Source organism: Salmo trutta, chromosome 33, assembly GCF_901001165.1.
Source record: "Salmo trutta chromosome 33, fSalTru1.1, whole genome shotgun sequence".
In the NCBI taxonomy this organism is placed as follows: Eukaryota; Metazoa; Chordata; class Actinopteri; order Salmoniformes; family Salmonidae; genus Salmo; species Salmo trutta.
Genome location: NC_042989.1, coordinates 43,393,156 through 43,417,234, shown reverse-complemented (window position 1 = coordinate 43,417,234; position 24,079 = coordinate 43,393,156). Strand labels below are relative to the sequence as shown.

The following is a 24,079-nucleotide window of genomic DNA, read 5'->3' as shown; positions in this document are numbered from 1 at the left end:
TCTATGCATCTTATTTAATGACACCCTGTGGCAGGTAATGGAAGAGGTACTGCACTACAGAAAGCATTATAAACTGGAATTAATTCAGACTTCTGAGAAACAACTGGACTAGGACTTCAGGAAACAGCAGAGGGAGAACCCCCATCTTATCCTCATCGATGAGAATGCAGTGCAAGTGGAAAACTTCAAGTTCCTCGCCGTACACATCACGGAACAGCGCCTACTCAACCTCAGGAGGCTGAAGAAATTTGGCTTGGCACCTAAAACCCTCAAACTTTTACATATGCACAATTGACAGCATCCTGTTGGGCTGTATCACCACCTGGTACGGCAACTGCACCGCCCGCAACCGCAGGGCTCTCCAGAGGGTGGTGCGGGGGAAAACTACCCGCCTTCCAGGACACCTACAGCACCCAATGTCACAGGAAGGCCAAAAAGATCAAGGACAACAACCACCCGAGCCACTGCCTGTTCACCTCACTATCATCCAGAAGGCGAGGTCAGTACAGCGGCATCAAAGCTGGGACTGATGGACTGAAAAATAGCTTCTATCTCGAGGCCATCAGGCTGTTAAGTTCTTTGGGATAGGGGGCGGTATTTTGACATCCGGATGAAAAGCGTGCCGAAAGTAAACTGCCTGCTACTCAGGCCCAGAAGCTAGAATAAGCATATAATTGGTAGATCTGTTAAAATAATGTCTGTGAGTATAACAGAACTGAAATGGCAGGCGAAACCACGAGGTCAAACCATCCCCCCCCAAAATAAATTCATCCTACCACTGATTTCAATGGCTGGCACTTTTATAAAAGGGCGAAATCGTGCCCGATTGCAAATTCATAGGGCTTCCACTAGATGTCAACAGTCTTTAGAAAGAGTTTCAGGCTGGTTTTTGGAAAAATTTGTATGAGAAATAGTTTTTCTAAGGGCTCCCATTTTGGCTGTAGTGTTTCCATGCGCATGGCCGAGATAGCGCGTTCTTTTTGTTTATCTCCGGTAAAGACAATAACGATTCTCCGTCTTAAATGTTATAGTTTATTTGCGTATTAGGGTACCTATTGTTTGATTATAAACGTTGATTGACTTGTTTGGATAAGTTTATAAGTTTATTGTTAACGTTTGGGATTCATTTTGTATGCATTTTGAAGGACGGAAACCGAGTGGATTATTGACTGAAGCACGCCAGCTAAACTGAGTTTTTATGGTTATAAAGAAAGACATTATCGAACAAAAAGGGCCATTTGTAATATAAATGGGACCTTTTGTAGTGCCAACAGAAGAAGACCTTCAAAAGGCATATATTATATCGCTGTTTCTGACTTACGTGTCGCAACTCCTTGGTTGAAAATGATTTGTTATGCATTTGTGTGCTGGTCCTCAGATATTCGCATGGTTTGCTTTCGCCGTAAAGCCTTTTTGAAATCTGACACGGCGGCTGGATTAACAAGTGAAGCTTTATTTGGATGTATTGCACTTGAGATTTCATGAAAGTTAAATATTTATAGTAATTTAATTTGAATTTGGCGCTCTGCAATTTCACCGGAAATTGTCAAAATGGGACGGTAGCATCCCACTAATCCGCAAGAAGTTAAATAGCCATCAATAGCACATTAGAGGCTGCTGCCCTATATACACATAGACTTGAAATCACTGGCCACTTGAATAAATTGGAACACTAGTCACTAAGAATGTTTACATATTTTGCATAACTCATCTCATATGTATATAATGTATTCTATCCTACTGTATCTTAGCCTGTCGCTCTGACATTGCACACCCAAATATTTATATATTCTAAATTCCATTCCTTTACTTTAGGTGTATTGTGAAATTGTTAGATATTACTATAATAAAACCCAAGCATTTCGCGACACCCACAGTATCATCTGCTAAACACGTGTATGTGACGAATAAAATTTGATTGTTTTGATGTTGACAGAATGAATTCAGGAGGAAACAAGGTTCATAGTTAAGAACATTTATCAAAAGGAAACTTTTAAATTGAGGCGAATTTAAAAAAAAAAAAGAAGTAAAATGTAAAACAAATTTGGAAAAAGCCAGTTTAAGAGGAAAGGGGCAAGACATATTTTAGGGAGATAAGGTTCCATCAACTTTTCAGTTCGATAAAAGGATAGCTACTCTATAGTCACTGCTTTTCATGTCTTTATTCAGATCCATAGGTTTACAGAGTTATGTATCACCCAATCAAAATGTTATGATTCCAAGGTAGAAGTTAACAAAATTTGAAGCAGCTTGAAAACCTAGCCAAAGAAAACCAAGCCACTTGAATACTAGCGCTTTCTCATTATACCCCCTGCAATTCGGCTTCAGAGCGAATCATTCCACTGAGACAGCTAACTTATATTTTTTTGGACAAGGTTAAATTGAAACTTGACAAAAAGGGGAAGTGGTAGGAGCTGTGTTAATAAAAATTTGCAAAAAAAGTATTTGATATTGTAAAATCACAAAATCCTACTCTCTAAACTAGCAAAGATGAATTTCTCCCCCCAAAATGCTTTAAAATGGATGGATTCATATTTATCTGTCAGAATATAGTACGGTAGAATCAGAAAGTCTCGTCTGGTAACGGGGGTCCCACAGGGATCCGTCATAGGACCTTTACTCTTTACCTTTATAGCTTATATATATATATAAATTACCTGCCTGTGTGCCATGGTGTTGATATACAAATGTATGTAGATTATACTGTTACAGTGCCTTCAGAAACCCCTTTGACTTATTCCACATTTTGTTGTGTTAGACGGAATTCAAAATGGATGAAATATAATTTATTTTAAAAATCACAATAACCCATAATGACAAAGTGAAAACATGTTTAGAATTTTTTTTGCAAATATACCAAAATTGAAATACAGAAATCAAATTTACATAAAATATTCACCTCTCAGTCAATACTTTGTAAAAGGACCTTTGGCAGCGACTACAGCTGTGAGTCTTTCTGGGTAAGTCTCGAAGAGCTTTCCGCACCTGGATTGTGCAACATTTGCCCATTACTCTTTTCAAAAATCTTCAAGCTCTGTCAAATTGGTTGTTGATCATTGCTAGACAACCATTTTCAGGTTTTGCTGTAGAGTTTTGAAATAAATCTAACTCGGCCACTCAGGAACATTCACGTCTCCTTGGTAAGCAAGTCCAGTGTAGATTTGGCCTTGTGTTTTAGATTATTGTCCTGCTGAAAAGGTGAATTCATCTGGGTGGAAAGCAGACAACTAGGTTTTTCCTCGAGGATTTTGCCTGTGCTCTATTGAGTTAATTTATTTGTATCTGTTTTGTCCTGAAAAACTCCCCAGTCTTTAACAATTACAAGTATACCCATAACATGATGCAGCCATCACCATACTTGAAAAAATGGAGAGTGGTACTCAGTAATGTGTTGTATTAGATTTGCCCCAAACATAACAATTTGTATGCAGGACAAAACGTGAACTGCTTTTCCAATTTGTTTTTGCAGTATTGCTTTAACGCCTTGTTGCAAACAGGATGAAAGTTTTGGAAATGTTTCATTCTGTACAGGCTTCCTTCTTTTCACTCTGTAATTTAGGTCAGCATTGTGGAGTAACTACAATGTTGTTGATCCATCCTCAGTTTTCTCCAATCACAGCCATTAAACTCTGTAACTGTTTTAAAGTGACCATTGGCCTCATGGTGAAATCCCTGAGCGGTTTCCTTCCTCTCCGGCAACTGAGTTAGGAAGGACGCCTGTATCTTTGTAGTGACTGGGTGTATTGATACACCATCCAACATGTAACTAATAACTTCCCCATGCTCAAAGGGATCTGCTTTTCTGGGGGCATTCAGGAAGTATTCAGACCCCTTCCCTTTTTTCACATTGTTACATTACAGCCTTATTCTAAAACAGAAAACAGCTTTTTAGACATTTTTGCAAAAAAATATATATCTTATTTACATAAGTATTCAGACCCTTTGCTATGAGACTCGAAATTGAGCTCAGGTGCATCCTGTTTCCATTGATCATCCTTGAGATGTTTCTACAACTTGGAGTCCACCTGTGGTAAATTCTATTGATTGGACATGATTTGGAAAGGCACACACCTGTCTATATAAGGTCCCACGTTTGACAGTGCACGTCAGAGCAAAAACCAAGCCATGAGGTCGAAGGAATTGTCCATAGAGCTCCGAGACAGGATTGTGTCGAGGCACAGATCTGGGGAAGGGTACCAAAACATTTCTGCAGCATTGAAGGTCCCCAAGAACACAGTTGCCTTTATCGTTCTTAAATGGAAGAAGTTTGCTCAGTTTGGCCGGATGGACAGCTCCAATCGGGGGAGAAGAGCCTTGGTCAGGGAGATGGCCAAGAACCCGATGGTCACTCTGAGCTCTAGAGTTCCTCTGTGGAAATGGGAGAATCTTCCAGAAGGACAACCATCTCTGCAGCACTCCACCAATCAGGCCGTTAAGGTAGAGTGACCAGATGGAAGCCACTCCTCAGTAAAAAGCACATGACAGCCCGCTTGGAGTTTACCAAAAGGCACCTAAAAGGAGTCTCAGCTCATGAGAAACATGTTTTTCTGGTCTGATTAAACCAGATTGGTCAAAAGGACAGACGACGTTCGGTTTTTCCCTCCCCGCAAAATTGTCTGGGACAGCCCTAATACATAGCTAAAACCGTGTAGGAGGAGATGCGCCATCAGCTCCAAAACATTGACATGTTCAGATGGAGCCTACTTAGTTTCAATCTTTTGACAAGTAATCTATGAATACTTTTGGAACGAGAACCATATTTTAATGGGTTTGAACGAGAATACAGTGGGTTTGAACGAGAATACAGTGGGTTTGAACGAGAATACAGTGGGTTTGAACGAGAATACAGTGGGTTTGAACGAGAATACAGTAGGTTTGAACAAGAATACAGTGGGTTTGAACGAGAATACAGTGGGTTTGAACGAGAATACAGTGGGTTTGAACAAGAATACAGTGGGTTTGAACGAGAATACAGTAGTAGCCATTCTAAATGGTCCTGCTCCTTGGTTAATTAAGCGTCAAGACCAACTTTAAAAACATTCAGGCTTTCCTAACTTCAAATTATTTACCAACAACAACAACTCCACAACAGTAATTCTTCAACCTTTCAAGCTAGAGACACCAAACCTACTTTCACATGTTCAGGCTATCCTATATCCTATAGCCTGAACATGTGGCAGGTAGCCTAGTGGTTAGAGTGTTGGGCCAGTAACCGAAAGGTTGCTGGATCGAATCTCTGAGCTGGCAAGGTAAAAATCTGTCGTTCTGCCCCTGAACAAGGCAGTTAACCCACTGTTCCCCAGGTGCCGAAGACGTGGATGTCTATTAAGGCAGCCCCCCCCCCCCGTACCTCTCTGATTCAGAGGGGTTGGGTTAAATGTGGAAGAGACATTTTCAGTTGTACAACTGACTTGGTCTCCCGCTTTCCTAATGCCACAAAAATACATTCACAGCACTGAAGCAAGTCACAATTTTTCTTCATGGAAAATTACCATCTAGCTCATTTTTATTTCGTCATATTTTTTTTTTAAATGATGTTTGTATGTTCGTATATAACGTTTTTCTTGTTTATACGCTACCCTGCCCGGGGACTATCATCCAGAAGGCGAGGTCAGTACAGGTGCATCAAAGCTGGGACGGAGAGACTGATAAACAGCTTCTATCTCCAGGCCATCAGACTGGTAAACAGCTTCTATCTCCAGACCATCAGACTGATAAACAGCTTCTATCTCCAGACCATCAGACTGTTAAACAGCTTCTATCTCCAGGCCATCAGACTGATAAACAGCTTCTATCTCCAGGCCATCAGACTGGTAAACAGCTTCTATCTCCAGACCATCAGACTGATAACCAGCTTCTATCTCCAGGCCATCAGACTGATAAACAGCTTCTATCTCCAGACCATCAGACTGATAAACAGCTTCTATCTCCAGGCCATCAGACTGATAAACAGCTTCTATCTCCAGGCCATCAGACTGATAAACAGCTTCTATCTCCAGACCATCAGACTGATAAACAGCTTCTATCTCCAGACCATCAGACTGATAAACAGCTTCTATCTCAAGGCCATCAGACTGGTAAACAGCTTCTATCTCCAGACCATCAGACTGTTAAACAGCTTCTATCTCCAGACCATCAGACTGGTAAACAGCTTCTATCTCCAGGCCATCAGACTGTTAAACAGCTTCTATCTCCAGACCATCAGACTGTTAAACAGCTTCTATCTCCAGACCATCAGACTGATAAACAGCTTCTATCTCCAGACCATCAGACTGATAAACAGCCATCACTAGCCGGCTTCCACCTGGTTACTCAACCCTGCACCTTAGAGGCTGCTGCCCCATAGACATAGAATCAATGGTCACTTTAATAATGGAACACTGGTCACTTTAATAATGTTTACATATTGCTTTACTCATCTCATATGTATATACTGTATTCTACTGGATTTTAGTCTATGCCACTCCGACATTGCTCATCCTAATATTTATATATTTCTTAATTCCATTATTTTACTTTTAGGTTGTGTGTATATTGTTGTGAATTATTAGACACTACTACACTGTTGAAGCTAGAAACACAAGCATTTCTCTACACCCGTAATAACATCTGCATGTGACAAAATAAAATTGGATTTGATTGCAGACAAAATTTAGCTGCTGTACTGAGACTTACAGTACCAGTCAAAAGTTTGGATACTCCTACTCATTCAAGGGTTTCTTTATGTTATTATATTGTAGAATAATAGTGAAGACATCAAAACTATGAAATAACACATATGGAATCATGTAGTAACCAAAAAGTGTTAAATCTAAATATTTTAGATTCTTCAAAGTAGCCACCCTTTGCCTTCATGACAGCTTTGCACACTCTTGGCATTATCTCAACCAGCTTCATGAGGTAATCACCTGGAATGCATTTCAATTAACAGGTGTGCCTTGTTAAAAGTTAATTTGTGGAATTTCTTTCCTTCTAAATGTGTTTGAGCCAATCAGTTGTGTTGTGACAAGGTAGGGGTGGTATACAGAGGATAGTCCTATTTGGTAAAAGACCAAGTCCATATTATGGTAAGAACAAGTCAAATAAGCAAAGAGAAACGACAGTCCATCATTACATTAAGACGAAGGTCAGTCAATCTGGAAAATGTAGAGAACTTAATGTTTCTTCAAGTGCAGTCGCAAAAACCATCAAGTGCTATGATGAAACTGGCTCTCATGAGGACCGCCACAGGAAAGGAAGACCCAGAGTTACCTCTGCTGCAGAGGATAAGTTCAGTAGAGTTACCAGCCTCAGAAATAGCAGCCCAAATAAATACTTTACAGAGTTCAAGTAACAGACACATCTCAACATGAACTGTTCAGAGGAGACTGCGTGAATCAGGCCTTCATGGTCGAGTAGGTGAACGGATGATCTCCGCATGTGTGGTTCCCACCGTGAAGCATGGAGGAGGAGGTGTGATGGTACTTTGCTGGTGACACTGTCAGTGATTTATTTTGAATTCAAGGCACACTTAACCAGCATGTCTACCACAGCATTTTGCAGCGATACGCCATCCCATCTGGTTTGGGCTTAGTGGGACTATCATTGTTTTTTCAACAGGACAATGACCCAACACACCTCCAGGCTGTGTAAGGGCTATTTGACCAAGAAGGAGAGTGATGGAGTGCTGCATCAGATGACCTGGCCTCCAAAATCACCCGACCTCAACCCAATTGAGATGGTTTGGGATGAGTTGGACCACAGAGTGAAGGAAAAACAGCCAACAAGTGCTCAGCATATGTGGGAACTTCAATACTTTTATAAAAGCATTCCAGGTGAAGCTGGTTGAGAGAATGCCAAGAGTGTGCAAAGCTGTCATCAAGGCAAAGAGTGGCTACTTTGAAGAACCTAAAATATATTTTGATTTATTTAACACTTTTTTTGGTTACTTCATGATTCCATGTGTTATTTCATTGTTGTGACATATTCACTATTATTCTACAATGTAGAAAATAAAAAATAAACAAAAATAACTTGAATGAGTAGGTGTCCAAACTTTGGACTGGTGCTATATGTTTTGATGTACAATGTCCCTCTTCAAATAAACATAATAACAGTAATGTAGGTGAAAATATATAGATTTTCTTTCTACCCACGTAGAATCTATATTATTACTACATGTTAAATTAAAAGAGGCTTCCGTACATACCATCAGCTGCATGATCTGAACTTTCATCAACTCCTGAGCAGCATCTGAACACAAACTGTCCTGCTTCAATACCTCCTTATAGGTCTGGCATGCCTCAAAGTACCTCTGGACAGAGAGATGGAGAGGGTGGACAGAGAGAGGGTGGACAGAGAGATGGAGAGGGTGGACAGAGAGATGGAGAGGGTGGACAGAGATGGAGGACAGAGAGAGGGAGAGGGAGGACAGAGAGAGGTTGGACAGAGAGAGGTTGGACAGAGAGAGGGTGGACAGAGAGAGGGTGAACAGAGAGAGGGTGGACAGAGAGAGGGTGGACAGAGAGAGGGTGGACAGAGAGAGGGAGCACATAGTGAGATTGACAAACATAACACAAAGAGAGGAGCTAAAATCCTGAAGTTGAATTGAAGTATTATTATTATAATGTTGTTGAGTACCTTGAGTCCAGACAGAGCCTTCCCCTTCCTGTATAGTCCTTTAATCCAACCAGGCTCCATGGAGAGGGCCAGCTCGGCATCACACAAGGCCCGATCATACTGCTGCATCTTCTCGTAACAAAAGGATCTGTTCCCAAACAGCCTACAACAGAACATCAGGGCTGTGTTCAGAAACAGCCTACAACAGAACATCAGGGCTGTGTTCAGAAACAGCCTACAACAGAACATCAGGGCTGTGTTCAGAAACAGCCTACAACAGAACATCAGGGCTGTGTTCAGAAACAGCCTACAACAGAACATCAGGGCTGTGTTCAGAAACAGCCTACAACAGAACATCAGGGCTGTGTTCAGAAAGCGTCAAGAGTAGGACGGCTGATCTAACAGCTAAAGAAGTAGAACACAGTGACATCTCAGAAAATAGTTGTCGTCGCGACGCGAGGCCAGGTATTGCGACGCGAGGCCAGGTATCGCGACGCAAGGCCAGGTATCGCGACGCGAGGCCAGGTATCGCGATACGAAGCCAAGTATCACGATACCGAGTAGTATCACAATACCACTGGGGAAAAAACGTCAGAGTGGCCTAGCGTCCTGTTCGCCGCAAAAGGTATTTTAAATGTTCACTACGTCAACACGCACATCACTTTATCCGCAACAAGTCAATTTGATGGAAAATGTGCATATTGTTTTTATGCAGATTTTAGAATATTCGCATGAAATTCAGTCGCCAAATGGATAGAAACCTAGCTAGCGACTGACATAAGAGAAAAACTACTAATGCACAACGACATTTTCAAAATGGCACCTTGTGTATTCTACTATTCTAACAATAATAATTGTTTTGGGAAATTGACCCGATGACGTACAAATGGAGGGCCGTGGGCCGCTGTACAAATTACAATGCTGTTTTTTATCAAACCAATAATTAGCAGCCCAGAATTCATTTAAAAACTGCCCGCGATATGTTTTGTGAAATTATATCTAATGCAAATCATCGCTAAAATGAAAGGTAATTGCTTAGAGCCGTTTTCTGTGTGGTAAAGCTGCGAGCATGCCTGTCGCCAAGCTGTGCACAATGTTCCACTTCTGGCACTGAGAGATCACATGACAGCGAAACATCAACTTTACTCACGCTGCTCCAATATATCAAAATGTACATTTTAACAGATGACTCAAGGACTTTATCCCGATTGATAGCAATGCTAAATTATATCTTAAAAACTGATGGAGGAACAGATGAGCAGGAAGAGTCGACGGAGAAGCAGGAGTGAGCGCTGGTAGGGGGGGATGTGTGAGCGCTGGTAGGGGGGGGATGTGTGAGCGCTGGTAGGGGGGGATGTGTGAGCGCTGGTAGGGGGGGATGTGTGAGCGCTGGTAGGGGGGGATGTGTGAGCGCTGGTAGGGGGGGATGTGTGAGCGCTGGTAGGGGGGATGTGTGAGCGCTGGTAGGGGGGGATGTGAGCGCTGGTGGGGGGGATGTGTGAGCGCTGGTAGGGGGGGATGTGTGAGCGCTGGTAGGGGGGGATGTGTGAGCGCTGGTAGGGGGGGGATGTGTGAGCGCTGGTAGGGGGGGATGTGTGAGCGCTGGTGGGGGGATGTGTGAGCGCTGGTGGGGGGATGTGTGAGCGCTGGTAGGGGGGGATGTGTGAGCGCTGGTAGTGGGGGATCTGTGTGCGCTGGTAGGGGGGGATGTGTGAGCGCTGGTAGGGGGGATGTGTGAGCGCTGGTAGGGGGGGATGTGTGAGCGCTGGTAGGGGGGATGTGTGAGCGCTGGTAGGGGGATTGTGAGCGCTGGTAGGGGGGATGTGAGCGCTGGTAGGGGGGGGATGTGTGAGCGCTGGTAGGGGGGGATGTGAGCGCTGGTAGGGGGGGATGTGAGCGCTGGTAGGGGGGGGATGTGTGAGCGCTGGTAGGGGGGGATGTGAGCGCTGGTAGGGGGGATGTGTGAGCGCTGGTAGGGGGGGATGTGAGCGCTGGTAGGGGGGATGTGTGAGCGCTGGTAGGGGGGATGTGTGAGCGCTGGTAGGGGGGGATATGTGAGCGCTGGTAGGGGGGGATGTGTGAGCGCTGGTGGAGGGGGATGTGAGCGCTGGTGGAGGGGGATGTGAGCGCTGGTAGGGGGGGATGTGTGAGCGCTGGTAGGGGGGGTGTGTGAGCGCTGGTAGGGGGGGATGTGAGCGCTGGTAGGGGGGGATGTGAGCGCTGGTAGGGGGGTATGTGTGAGCGCTGGTAGGGGGGATGTTTGAGCGCTGGTAGGGGGGTATGTGTGAGCGCTGGTAGGGGGGATGTTTGAGCGCTGGTAGGGGAGGATGTGTGAGCGCTGGTAGGGGGGGATGTGAGCGCTGGTGGGGGGGGATGTGTGAGCGCTGGTGGGGGGGGATGTGTGAGCGCTGGTAGGGGGGGGGATGTGTGAGCGCTGGTAACGGGGGGGATGTGTGAGCGCTGGTAGGGGGGGATGTGTGAGCGCTGGTAGGGGGGGATGTGTGAGCGCTGGTAGGGGGGGATGTGTGAGCGCTGGTAGGGGGGGATGTGTGAGCGCTGGTAGGGGGGATGTGTGAGCGCTGGTAGGGGGGGATGTGTGAGCGCTGGTAGGGGGGGGATGTGTGAGCGCTGGTAGGGGGGGATGTGTGAGCGCTGGTGGGGGGGATGTGTGAGCGCTGGTGGAGGGGGATGTGAGCGCTGGTAGGGGGGGATGTGAGCGCTGGTAGGGGAGGATGTGAGCGCTGGTAGGGGGGGATGTGTGAGCGCTGGTAGGGGGGATGTGTGAGCGCTGGTAGGGGGGATGTGTGAGCGCTGGTAGGGGGGATGTGTGAGCGCTGGTAGGGGAGGATGTGTGAGCGCTGGTAGGGGAGGATGTGTGAGCGCTGGTAGGGGGGGATGTGAGCGCTGGTAGGGGAGGATTGTGAGCGCTGGTGGGGGGGGATGTGTGAGCGCTGGTAGGGGGGGGATGTGTGAGCGCTGGTAGGGGGGGATGTGTGAGCGCTGGTAGGGGGGGATGTGAGCGCTGGTAGGGGGGGATGTGAGCGCTGGTAGGGGGGATGTGAGCGCTGGTAGGGGGGGATGTGAGCGCTGGTAGGGGGGGATGTGAGCGCTGGTAGGGGGGGATGTGAGCGCTGGTAGGGGGGGGTGACTAACTGATTACAGCTGCCACATGTGATATGCGCATTAAAGTTTCCATTACTGGACCGGCGCATACAAGAGAAAGATGCTGCTGTTAAAAATATAACATTTAATCTTTATAAACATCTTATACCAGGCAGCAGAAGGTTTTTACAACCTGCCGAGACCAAAGGTGGTAGCATCATGTGAAACGGTATTATAAAATAATTTTTATCATAATTATTATGACATTTTGGTACTGTGGTATTACCATGGTACTGGTGTACTGTGCAACACTACTAGACAGGGAATAGGATGCCATTTCAGAATACAGTTGTGCACTAGACAGGGAATAGGGTGCCATTTCAGCAGAGTTGTGCACTAGACAGGGAATAGGGTGCCATTTCAGAATAGAGTTGTGTACTAGACAGGGAATAGGGTGCCATTCCAGAATAGAGTTGTGTACTAGACAGGGAATAGGGTGCCATTCCAGAATAGAGTTGTGCACTAGACAGGGAATAGGGTGCCATTTCAGCAGAGTTGTGTACTAGACAGGGAATAGGGGTGCCATTTCAGAATAGAGTTGTGCACTAGACAGGGAATAGAGTACCATTATGGACTCATATCATACATGAGCCGAGTGCCAACCAGTGCCATTGACTTTTATACTCACTTAAATTCTGTGGGATTGTGTTTAATAGCGTCAGTGAAATACTTGACTGCCATATCAAACTGTCCACAGGCTGCGAACTGGTTTCCTATGACTGGGGAGAGGAGAGACACTTAAAAGCATGGCATTTGTAGTTGTAAATACTGGAAATAAAACACCGAAGTGCTCTGAAGTGCTTTCAGATCAGTACGAGGTTGCATGTGTCCCAAATGGCCCTAAATCCCTATATTGTGCATTGTCTTTTGAGCAAAGCCCTATGGGCCCTGGTGCACTGTGTAGGGTAGAGCGTGGCATTTGGGACACACATTGGTGATTGATATTACCGGTATGAATGGAGTTAGGACTTACGGGCGAGCTCTGTGCTTCTTTTAAGAATATCGTCAACATTGGCCTCCACCTTTTTCTAAATGGGGAAGCAGAGTGTCAGTTAGTACGTCACAGTGCAGGTCTACGGGATTACACTACAGACAGGCCCTACTAAAACCAGACAGGCCCTACTAAAAACAGACAGGCCCTACTAAAAACAGACAGACCCTACTAAAACCAGACAGGCCCTACCTACTAAAACCAGACAGACCCTACCTACTAAAACCAGACAGACCCTACCTACTAAAAACAGACAGGCCCTACTAAAAACAGACAGGCCCTACTAAAACCAGACAGACCCTACCTACTAAAACCAGACAGACCATACCTACTAAAACCAGACAGACCATACCTACTAAAACCAGACAGACCCTACCTACTAAAACCAGACAGGCCCTACTAAAACCAGACAGACCCTACCTACTAAAACCAGACAGACCCTACCTACTAAAACCAGACAGACCCTACCTACTAAAACCAGACAGACCCTACCTACTAAAACCAGACAGACCCTACCTACTAAAACCAGACAGACCCAACTAAAACAGACATAGTACATGCTAATGTTTAACATAATCAGAAAGATACATTTTTTTCAAAATCACCTCCTTTTTCCTGACTATAGCCTCCTGCTGCTGTTCCTCCTCCTGCTGTTCCTCTTCCTGCCATTCCTCCCCCTGCTCCTCCTCCTCCTGCTGCTGTTGTCGTTTCACCACTGGCTCCTGTTGCTGCTGGATAATAATTTTCTTCTCTGGTTTGGGGTTCTGCTCTAGTTGTCGTTTAGCAATACAAGCAGCCGTAGAGACGAAGCAGCTTCTCATATCCAACTCCTGTACGGGGACAGATCCAAGATGGAGGAACAGTTACACACTAGAAGCAGCTTCTCATATCCAACTCCTGTATGGGGACAGATCCAAGATGGAGTAGCAGTTACACACTAGAAGCAGCTACTCATATCCAACTCCTGTACGGGGACAGATCCAAGATGGAGGAGCAGTTACACACTAGAAGCAGCTACTCATATCCAACTCCTGTACGGGGACAGGTCCAAGATGGAGGAGCAGTTACACACTAGAAGCAGCTTCTCATATCCAACTCCTGTACGGGGACAGGTCCAAGATGGAGGAGCAGTTACACACTAGAAGCAGCTTCTCATATCCAACTCCTGTACGGGGACAGATCCAAGATGGAGGAGCAGTTACACACTAGAAGCAGCTACTCATATCCAACTCCTGTACGGGGACAGGTCCAAGATGGAGGAGCAGTTACACACTAGAAGCAGCTTCTCATATCCAACTCCTGTACGGGGACAGATCCAAGATGGAGGAGCAGTTACACACTAGAAGCAGCTACTCATATCCAACTCCTGTATGGGGACAGATCCAAGATGGAGGAGCAGTTACACACTAGAAGCAGCTACTCATATCCAACTCTGGATGGGGACAGATCCAAGATGGAGGAGCAGTTACACACTAGAAGCAGCTTCTCATATCCAACTCTGGATGGGGACAGATCCAAGATGGAGGAACACTAACAGTTAGCCACCAAACTTCACTCACTGGGTAGACAGAAGCTGTTCAAATAAATGTCAGTAATTTACAGCGCTAAGGGGAAAATTAATGGATTTTTATTTATTTGATGGAACTATTAGATGCAATTGTCTAAAGTCAAAATAGTTAAAGAATTGTGAAGAATTTAAATTTGACAAATATACAGAATGAGCAGGTTACTTCCTTCCAGTGAATAATGTCAACAATTAATATTACAGGGCTGCCTAGTGGCGCAGCGGTCTAAGGCACTGCATCTTAGTGCTGGAGGCCTCACTACAGACCCTGGTTCGATTCCAAGCTGTATTACAACCGACCGTGATTAGGAGTCCCATTGGGCAGCGCACAATTGGCCCAGCGTCGTCCGGGTTTGGCCGGGGTAGGCCGTCATTGTAAATAAGAATTTGTTCTTAAATAAAAGGTTAAATTAATGCATGTACACATATAGCGTTATTAATGACATAGCAGAGCGTTAATGACATAGCAGAGCGTTAATGACATAGCAGAGCGTTAATGACATAGCAGAGCTTTAATGACATAGCAGAGCGATAATGACATAGCAGAGCGATAATGACATAGCAGAGCGTTAATAACATAGCAGAGCGTTAATGACATAGCAGAGCATTAATAACATAGCAGAGCGTTAATGACATAGCAGAGCGTTAATGACATAGCAGAGCGTTAATGACAGAGCGTTAATGACAGAGCGTTAATGAGTTTCACCAGTAATACAGTACACTCCTCTTACAGCGATCACATCCGCGGAGGACAATTGAAACACCATAAACAGTTGATTAGGGCTTGGAACCTCTTAGCCTGGAAATGTGACAGGTAAAACTCAAAAGGACACTCCATAAAGCTGCCAGTCTACCCATTATGCCACCATGGACTTGAATGGGGAGGCCGTTGTATAGATTCTAGGACTAGAGCTACCTTCACTATAAGCAGGGTGCAGTGTAGAATGAAAAATGACAGAGGAGGTAAAAAGGATCCAACACAAACTTCTGTCTCCCTGGCTAATCCCTCGTCTCTCACGTCCTCCTGGTCCTCGTTACTGCTACCACAGGTCTCCTCCAAAGGAGAATCCTGCACCTCCTGCTGCCTGCTGCGGGCTGTAGTACCACCAGGTCCCGGACCAAGGCGCTCCTCCTCCTCCTCCTCCTCCTCCTGCTCCTGCTGCTGCTCTCTCTCAATGTTTAAATCTCCTCCCTGATTCTCTGAGCGGCCTGACCTCCCTGGACCTCGATTCTCCTAGGAGGCATAAAAAAAAAGGAAAATATGTTCAGTGTACAAACGCATATCCAAGACGCCAGGGCAGCGTCCCAAATAGCACCACATTTACTACATAGGGCACTACTTTAGACCAGGGCCCTATAGGGCACTACCGTGCTTCTACACCTGCATTGCTTGCTGTTTGGGGTTTTAGGCTGGGTTTCTGTACAGCACTTTGAGATATCAGCTGATGTAAGAAGGGCTTTATAAATACATTTGATTTGAAATTTGATTTGATTTAGACCAGGGCCCTGTAGTGCACTATATAAGGAATAGGTTGCCATTTGGAATACATAAACTTAGCTATAATCAGTGCATTGGGAAAGTATTCAGACCCCTTGACTTGTTCCACATTTTGTTACATTACAGCCTTATTCTAAAATGGATTAAATTGTTTTTTTCCACCCTCATCAATCTATACTCAATACCCCACAAAACTGTTTTTTAAATAAATTAATGAAATATAACATTTACATAAGTATGACCAAGGCCATTCTCCCCAGATGGCTCAGTTTAGCCGGGCGGCCAGCTCTAGGAAGAGTCTTGGTGGTTCCAAACTTATTCCATTTAAGAATGATGGAGGCCACTGTGTTCTTGGGGACCTTCAATGCTGCATAAATATTTTGATACCCTTCCCCAGATTTATGTCTCAACACAATCCTGTCTCAAACCTCTACGGACAATTCCTGCGACCTCATGGCTTGGTTTATGCTCTGACATGCACTGTCAACTGTGGGACCTTATATAGACAGGTGTGTGCCTTTCCAAATCATGTCCAATCAATTGAATTTACCACAGTTGGACTCCAATCAAGTTGTAGAAACATCTCAAGGATGATCAATGGAAATAGGATGCACCTGAGCTCAATTTCGAATCTCATAGCAAAGGGTCTGAATACTTATGTAAATAAGATAAATACAGTTGAAGTCGGAAGTTTACATACACCTTAGCCAAAAACATTTAAACTCAGTTTTTCACAATTACTGACATTTAATCCTAGTAAAAATGCCCTGTCTTAGGTCAGTTAGGATCACCACTTTATTTTAATAATGTGAAATGTCAGAATAATAGTAGAGAGAATGATTTATTTCAGCTTTTATTTCTTTCATCACATTCCCAGTGGGTCAGAAGTTTACATACACTCAATTAGTATTTGGTAGCATTGTCTTTAAATTGTTTAACTTGGGTCAAACGTTTCCAGTAGCCTTCCACAAGCTTCCCACAATAAGTTGGGTGAATTTTGGCCCATTCCTCCATTTTGAAAACCCATTTGCAACCAAGCTTTAACTTCCTGACTGATAAATTGAAGCAACATCTCAAGACATCCACATAATTTTCCTACTTCATGATGCCATCTATTTTCTGAAGTGCACCAGTCCCTCCTGCAGCAAAGCACCCCCACAACATGATGCTGCCACCCCTGTGCTTCACGGTTGGGATGGTGTTCTTCGGCTTGCAAGCCTCCCCCTTTTTCCTTCCAAACATAACGATGGTCATTATGGCCAAACAGTTCTATTTTGTTTCATCAGACCAGAGGACATTTCTCCAAAAAGTATGATCTTTGTCCCAATGTGCAGTTGCAAACCGTAGTCTGGCTTTTTTATGGCAGTTTTGGAGCAGTGGCTTCTTCCTTGCTGAGCGTCTTTTCAGGTTATGTCGATATAGGACTTGTTTAACTGTGGATATAGATACTTTTGTACCTGTTTCCTCCAGCATCTTGACAAGGTTCTTTGCTGGTGTTCTGGGATTGATTTGCACTTTTCGCACCAAAGTACGTTCATCTCTAGGAGAGAGAACTCGTCTCCTTCCTGAGCGGTATGACAGCTGCGTGGTCCCATGGTGTTCATACTTGCGTACTATTGTTTGTACAGATGAATGTGGTACCTTCAGGTATTTGGAAATTGCTCCCAAGGATGAACCAGACTTGGAGGTCTACCATTTTTTTTCTGAGGCTGATTTCTTTTGATTTTTCCATGATATCAAGCAAAGAGGCACTAAGTTTGAAGGTAGGCCTTGAAATACATCCACAGGTACACCTCCAATTGACTCAAATGTTGTCAATTAGCCTATCAGAAGCTTCTAAAGCCATGACATCATTTTCTGGAATTTTCCAAGCTGTTTAAAGGCACAGTCAACTTAGTGTATGTAAACTTCTGACCCACTGGAATTGTGATACTGTGAATTATAAGTGAAATAATCTGTCTGTAAACAATTGTTGGAAAAATGACTTGTGTCATGCACAAAGTAGATGTCCTAACCGACATGCCAAAACTATAGTTTGTTGACAAGACATTTGTGGAGTGGTTGAAAAACGAGTTTTAATGACACCAACCTAAGTGTATGTAAACTTCCGACTTCAACTGTATGTATGTATGTATGTATGTATGTATGTATGTATGTATGTATGTATGTATGTATATACATATATAAATTTGCAAAAACATCTAAAAAGCTGTTTTCGATTGGTCATTATGGGGTATTGTGATGTCATTATGGGGTATTGTGATGTCATTATGGGGTATTGTGATGTCATTATGGGGTATTGTGTGTAGACTGATGAGGAAAACATGTTATTTAATCCATTTTAGAAAATGGTTGTAATGTAACGATATGTGCAAAAGGTCAATGGATCTGAATACTTTCCTAATGCATTTCCCCATAACAGTGCACTACTTTTAACAAGAGCCCAAAAGAAAGACTCTCCACTAGTGGGGCGCAGTATAGTGAAAGACTCTCCACTAGTGGGGCGCAGTATAGTGAAAGACTCTCCACTAGTGGGGCGCAGTATAGTGAAAGACTCTCCACTAGTGGGGCGCAGTATAGTGAAAGACCTCTCCACTAGTGGGGCGCGGTATAGTGAAAGACTCTCCACTAGTGGGGCGCAGTATAGTGAAAGACTCTCCACTAGTGGGGCGCGGTATAGTGAAAGACTCTCCACTAGTGGGGCGCGGTATAGTGAAAGACTCTCCACTAGTGGGGCGCGGTATAGTGAAAGACTCTCCACTAGTGGGGCGCGGTATAGTGAAAGACTCTCCACTAGTGGGGCGCGGTATAGTGAAAGACTCTCCACTAGTGGGCGCGGTATGGTGAGACTCTCCACTAGTGGGGCGCAGTATAGTGAAAGACTCTCCACTAGTGGGGCGCGTTATAGTGAAAGACTCTCCACTAGTGGGGCGCGGTATAGTGAAAGACTCTCCACTAGTGGGGCGCGGTATAGTGAAAGACTCTCCACTAGTGGGGCGCGGTATGGTGAGACTCTCCACTAGTGGGGCGCAGTATAGTGAAAGACTCTCCACTAGTGGGGCGCAGTATAGTGAAAGACTCTCCACTAGTGGGGCGCAGTATAGTGAAAGACTCTCCACTAGTGGGGCGCAGTATAGTGAAAGACTCTCCACTAGTGGGGCGCAGTATAGTGAAAGACTCTCCACTAGTGGGGCGCAGTATAGTGAAAGACTCTCCACTAGTGGGCGCAGTATAGTGAAGACTCTCCACTAGTGGGGCGCAGTATAGTGAAAGACTCTCCACTAGTGGGGCGCAGTATAGTGAAAGACTCTCCACTAGTGGGGCGCAGTATAGTGAAAGACTCTCCACTAGTGGGGCGCAGTATAGTGAAAGACTCTCCACTAGTGGGGCGCAGTATAGTGAAAGACTCTCCACTAGTGGGGCGCAAGTATAGTGAAAGACTCTCCACTAGTGGGGCGCAGTATAGTGAAGACTCTCCACTAGTGGGGCGCAGTATAGTGAAGACCTCTCCACTAGTGGGGCGCAGTATAGTGAAAGACTCTCCACTTGTGGGGCGCAGTATAGTGAAAGACTCTCCACTTGTGGGGGCGCAGTATAGTGAAAGACTCTCCACTAGTGGGGCGCAGTATAGTGAAAGACTCTCCACTAGTGGGGCGCAGTATAGTGAAAGACTCTCCACTAGTGGGGCGCAGTATAGTGAAAGACTCTCCACTAGTGGGGCGCAGTATAGTGAAAGACTCTCCACTAGTGGGGCGCAGTATAGTGAAAGACTCTCCACTAGTGGGGCGCAGTATAGTGAAAGACTCTCCACTAGTGGGGCGCAGTATAGTGAAAGACTCTCCACTAGTGGGGCGCAGTATAGTGAAAGACGTTCCACTAGTGGGGCGCGGTATAGTGAAAGACTCTCCACTAGTGGGGCGCGGTATGGTGAGACTATCCAATAGTGGGGCGCAGTATAGTGAGACTCTCCACTAGTGGGGCGCAGTATAGTGAAAGACTCTCCACTAGTGGGGCGCAGTATAGTGAAAGACTCTCCACTAGTGGGGCGCAGTATAGTGAAAGACTCTCCACTAGTGGGGCGCGGTATAGTGAAAGACTCTCCACTAGTGGGGCGCGGTATGGTGAGACTCTCCACTAGTGGGGCGCAGTATAGTGAGACTCTCCACTAGTGGGGCGCAGTATAGTGAAAGACTCTCCACTAGTGGGGCGCAGTATAGTGAAAGACTCTCCACTAGTGGGGCGCAGTATAGTGAAAGACTCTCCACTAGTGGGGCGCAGTATAGTGAAAGACTCTCCACTAGTGGGGCGCAGTATAGTGAAAGACTCTCCACTAGTGGGGCGCGGTATAGTGAAAGACTCTCCACTAGTGGGGCGCGGTATGGTGAGACTCTCCACTAGTGGGGCGCAGTATAGTGAGACTCTCCACTAGTGGGGCGCAGTATAGTGAAAGACTCTCCACTAGTGGGGCGCAGTATAGTGAAAGACTATCCACTAGTGGGGCGCAGTATAGTGAGACTCTCCACTAGTGGGGCGCAGTATAGTGAAAGACTCTCCACTAGTGGGGCGCAGTATAGTGAAAGACTCTCCACTAGTGGGGCGCGGTATAGTGAAAGACTCTCCACTAGTGGGGCGCGGTATAGTGAAAGACTCTCCACTAGTGGGGCGCGGTATAGTGAAAGACTCTCCACTAGTGGGGCGCGGTATGGTGAGACTCTCCACTAGTGGGGCGCGGTATAGTGAGACTCTCCACTAGTGGGGCGCAGTATAGTGAGACTCTCCACTAGTGGGGCGCAGTATAGTGAAAGACTCTCCACTAGTGGGGCGCAGTATAGTGAAAGACTCTCCACTAGTGGGGCGCAGTATAGTGAAAGACTCTCCACTAGTGGGGCGCAGTATAGTGAAAGACTCTCCGCTAGTGGGGCGCAGTATAGTGAAAGACTCTCCACTAGTGGGGCGCAGTATAGTGAAAGACTCTCCACTAGTGGGGCGCGGTATAGTGAAAGACTCTCCACTAGTGGGGCGCGGTATGGTGAGACTCTCCACTAGTGAGGCGCAGTATAGTGAAAGACTCTCCACTAGTGGGGCGCAGTATAGTGAAAGACTCTCCACTAGTGGGGCGCAGTATAGTGAAAGACTCTCCACTAGTGGGGCGCAGTATAGTGAAAGACTCTCCACTAGTGGGGCGCGGTATAGTGAAAGACTCTCCACTAGTGGGGCGCGGTATGGTGAGACTCTCCACTAGTGAGGCGCAGTATAGTGAAAGACTCTCCACTAGTGGGGCGCAGTATAGTGAAAGACTCTCCACTAGTGGGGCGCAGTATAGTGAAAGACTCTCCACTAGTGGGGCGTAGTATAGTGAAAGACTCTCCACTAGTGGGGCGCAGTATAGTGAAAGACTCTCCACTAGTGGGGCGCAGTATAGTGAAAGACTCTCCACTAGTGGGGCGCAGTACAGTGAAAGACTCTCCACTAGTCGGGCGCAGTACAGTGAAAGACTCTCCACTAGTCGGGCGCAGTACAGTGAAAGACTCTCCACTAGTCGGGCGTAGTATAGTGAAAGACTCTCCACTAGTGGGGCGCAGTATAGTGAAAGACTCTCCACTAGTGGGGCGCAGTATAGTGAAAGACTCTCCACTAGTGGGGCGCAGTATAGTGAAGACTCTCCACTAGTGGGGCGCAGTATAGTGAAAGACTCTCCACTAGTGGGGCGCGGTATAGTGAAAGACTCTCCACTAGTGGGGCGCGGTATAGTGAAAGACTCTCCACTAGTGGGGCGCGGTATGGTGAAAGACTCTCCACTAGTGGGGCGCGGTAGTGAAAGTGTAACAGAAACATACTTACAGGCTCCTTGTCTTTCCCTGCACGTTTCCTCTCCTTCTGTCGCTGTGGGGGGATGAGAACAGAGAGAAATACCTGCATGAGAACAACAGGTGGTGCTCTGAAGACCAGTTGCATCCCACTACAGGCGGGACAGACAGACAGAGACACTACAGGCAGAATTTCATTTAACGAGGCAAGTCAGCCTACACCGGCCAAACCCGGACGACGCTGGGCCAATTGTGCGCCGCCCTACAGGACTCCTAATCCCGGCCGGTTGTGATACAGCCTGGATTCGAACCAGGGTGTCTGTAGTGACGCCTCTAGCACGGAGCTGCAGTGCCTTAGACCACTGTGCCACTCGGAGTATAATCAACTAGATTCTGGTAAATATAGGAGATATTCTGTAATTCATTGGAGGTTATCTGGCAAGTTAAGCAACTTTAGTCATTTGACTTTTGTTTGACAGCCGTTACAGAGTAATAGTACAACGCTATGCTCTGAACATTGTTGGGGTTCGTTCCTTGTTCCTTGTCAATCATTGGCAAAATTAGCATTCAGACAATATCTTCAAGTAAATCAAAAACCTTTATTAATGCAATTGCAGACAGAAGTTGACAACAGGAACATAGCACTCATGTTTCTGACTAAGTTCTGCATAATCGTAAAGGGTCCAAGTTGTTTTATTAAGCCCGAAGTCAAGCCTTAGTGATGTCACTGCCTACATCATTACCTTCTACTCATGAGACCAAGCCCATGCCTACACAGCTTATACAAACAAGAGTTTCAGTGTTATCTAAAGGCTCAGCAGTAAATGTCCACTCCCCAAGCTGATTTACAGTGGAATGTCTGACTAGTCACTTATCTCTTACACTCCCCTGCAGAGTTCTGTCTGACAGTCAAACATCTCTCAGAATGTTTCTTCATAAAAGGCAGAGACTAGAAGATAACTGTAGAACAACATTAAACCTTATAACGCATATACATATGGTTAATCTGTAGTCTAGGACCCTATAAATGTAAGGGGAGGGAGGGGTCTTATAAACCTTCCCCTTTTATTAATACAACATAAGCATAATCAATTATTATAATAGATCAAACATTTGGTACAGCCCCTATCATGACCCCAAGGTGAACCCGACAGCATCCTGAGCACGTTGTGTCCAAATTCGCAGCCGATCAAAGACAGTAACTATCATTACTAAATATCAGTTTAATTTGCTGTGAAATATTTACTAAGTGGCGCAGCCAAGCCAACAAGGTGGCACAGCAACCCTCTTATTTGGGGAGAACCCTGGCATAACGACCAGATCTTGGGGAGAACCCTGGCATAGTGACCAGATCTTGGGAGAACCCTGGCATAGTGACCAGATCTTGGGAGAACCCTGGCATAGACACTAGACACCACAGGCAGACTGACACTAGACACCACAGGCAGACTGACACTAGACACCACAGGCAGAGTGACACTAGACACCACAGGCAGAGTGACACTAGACACCACAGACAGGCACTAGACACCACAGACAGACACTAGACACCACAGACAGACACTAGACACCACAGACAGACACTACAGGCAGACACTAGACACCACAGGCAGACACTAGACACCTCAGGCAGACACTAGACACCAGACAGACACTAGACACCAGACAGACACTAGACACCACAGACAGACACTACAGACAGGCAGACACTAGACACCACAGGCAGACACTAGACACCACAGGCAGACACTAGAAACCACAGGCAGACACTAGACACCACAGGCAGACACTAGACACCACAGACAGACACTAGACACCACAGACAGACACTACAGGCAGACACTACAGGCAGACACTAGACACCACAGACAGACACTACAGGCAGACACTTGACACAACAGGCAGACACTAGACACCACAGGCAGACACTAGACACCACAGGCAGACACTAGACACCACAGGCAGACACTAGACACCACAGGCAGACACTAGACACCACAGGCAGGCACTAGACACCACAGGCAGGCACTAGACACCACAGGCAGGCACTAGACACCACAGGCAGACACTAGACACCACAGGGCAGGGCAGCTCTAGACACCACAGGCAGGCACTAGACCACAGGCAGACACTAGACACCACAGGCAGGCACTAGGACACCACAGGCAGGCACTAGACACCACAGGCAGACACTAGACACCACAGGCAGACACTAGACACCACAGGCAGGCACTAGACACCACAGGCAGGCACTAGACACCACAGGCAGACACTAGACACCACAGGCAGACACTAGACACCACAGGCAGACACTAGACACCACAGGCAGACACTAGACACCACAGGCAGGCACTAGACACCACAGGCAGGCACTAGACACCACAGGCAGACACCACAGGCAGACACTAGACACCACAGGCAGACACTAGACACCACAGGCAGACACTAGACACCACAGA

General features: G+C 45.9%; 1 protein-coding gene across 1 annotated transcript in view; it reads right to left on the bottom strand.

Annotated features, from left to right (window-relative positions):
• Positions 1-24,079, bottom strand: part of si:dkey-33c12.4 (uncharacterized) — a 51,220-nt gene that overhangs the window by 13,532 nt on the left and 13,609 nt on the right. Inside the window, exons 6-12 of the mRNA XM_029731015.1 lie at positions 21,655-21,696; positions 15,301-15,549; positions 13,357-13,581; positions 12,734-12,788; positions 12,389-12,479; positions 8,620-8,761; positions 8,189-8,293 (exon numbers count right to left, since the gene is read on the bottom strand). Coding sequence (XP_029586875.1) covers positions 8,189-8,293; positions 8,620-8,761; positions 12,389-12,479; positions 12,734-12,788; positions 13,357-13,581; positions 15,301-15,549; positions 21,655-21,696 — 909 coding nt within the window. The remainder of the gene's footprint in view (positions 1-8,188; positions 8,294-8,619; positions 8,762-12,388; positions 12,480-12,733; positions 12,789-13,356; positions 13,582-15,300; positions 15,550-21,654; positions 21,697-24,079) is intronic.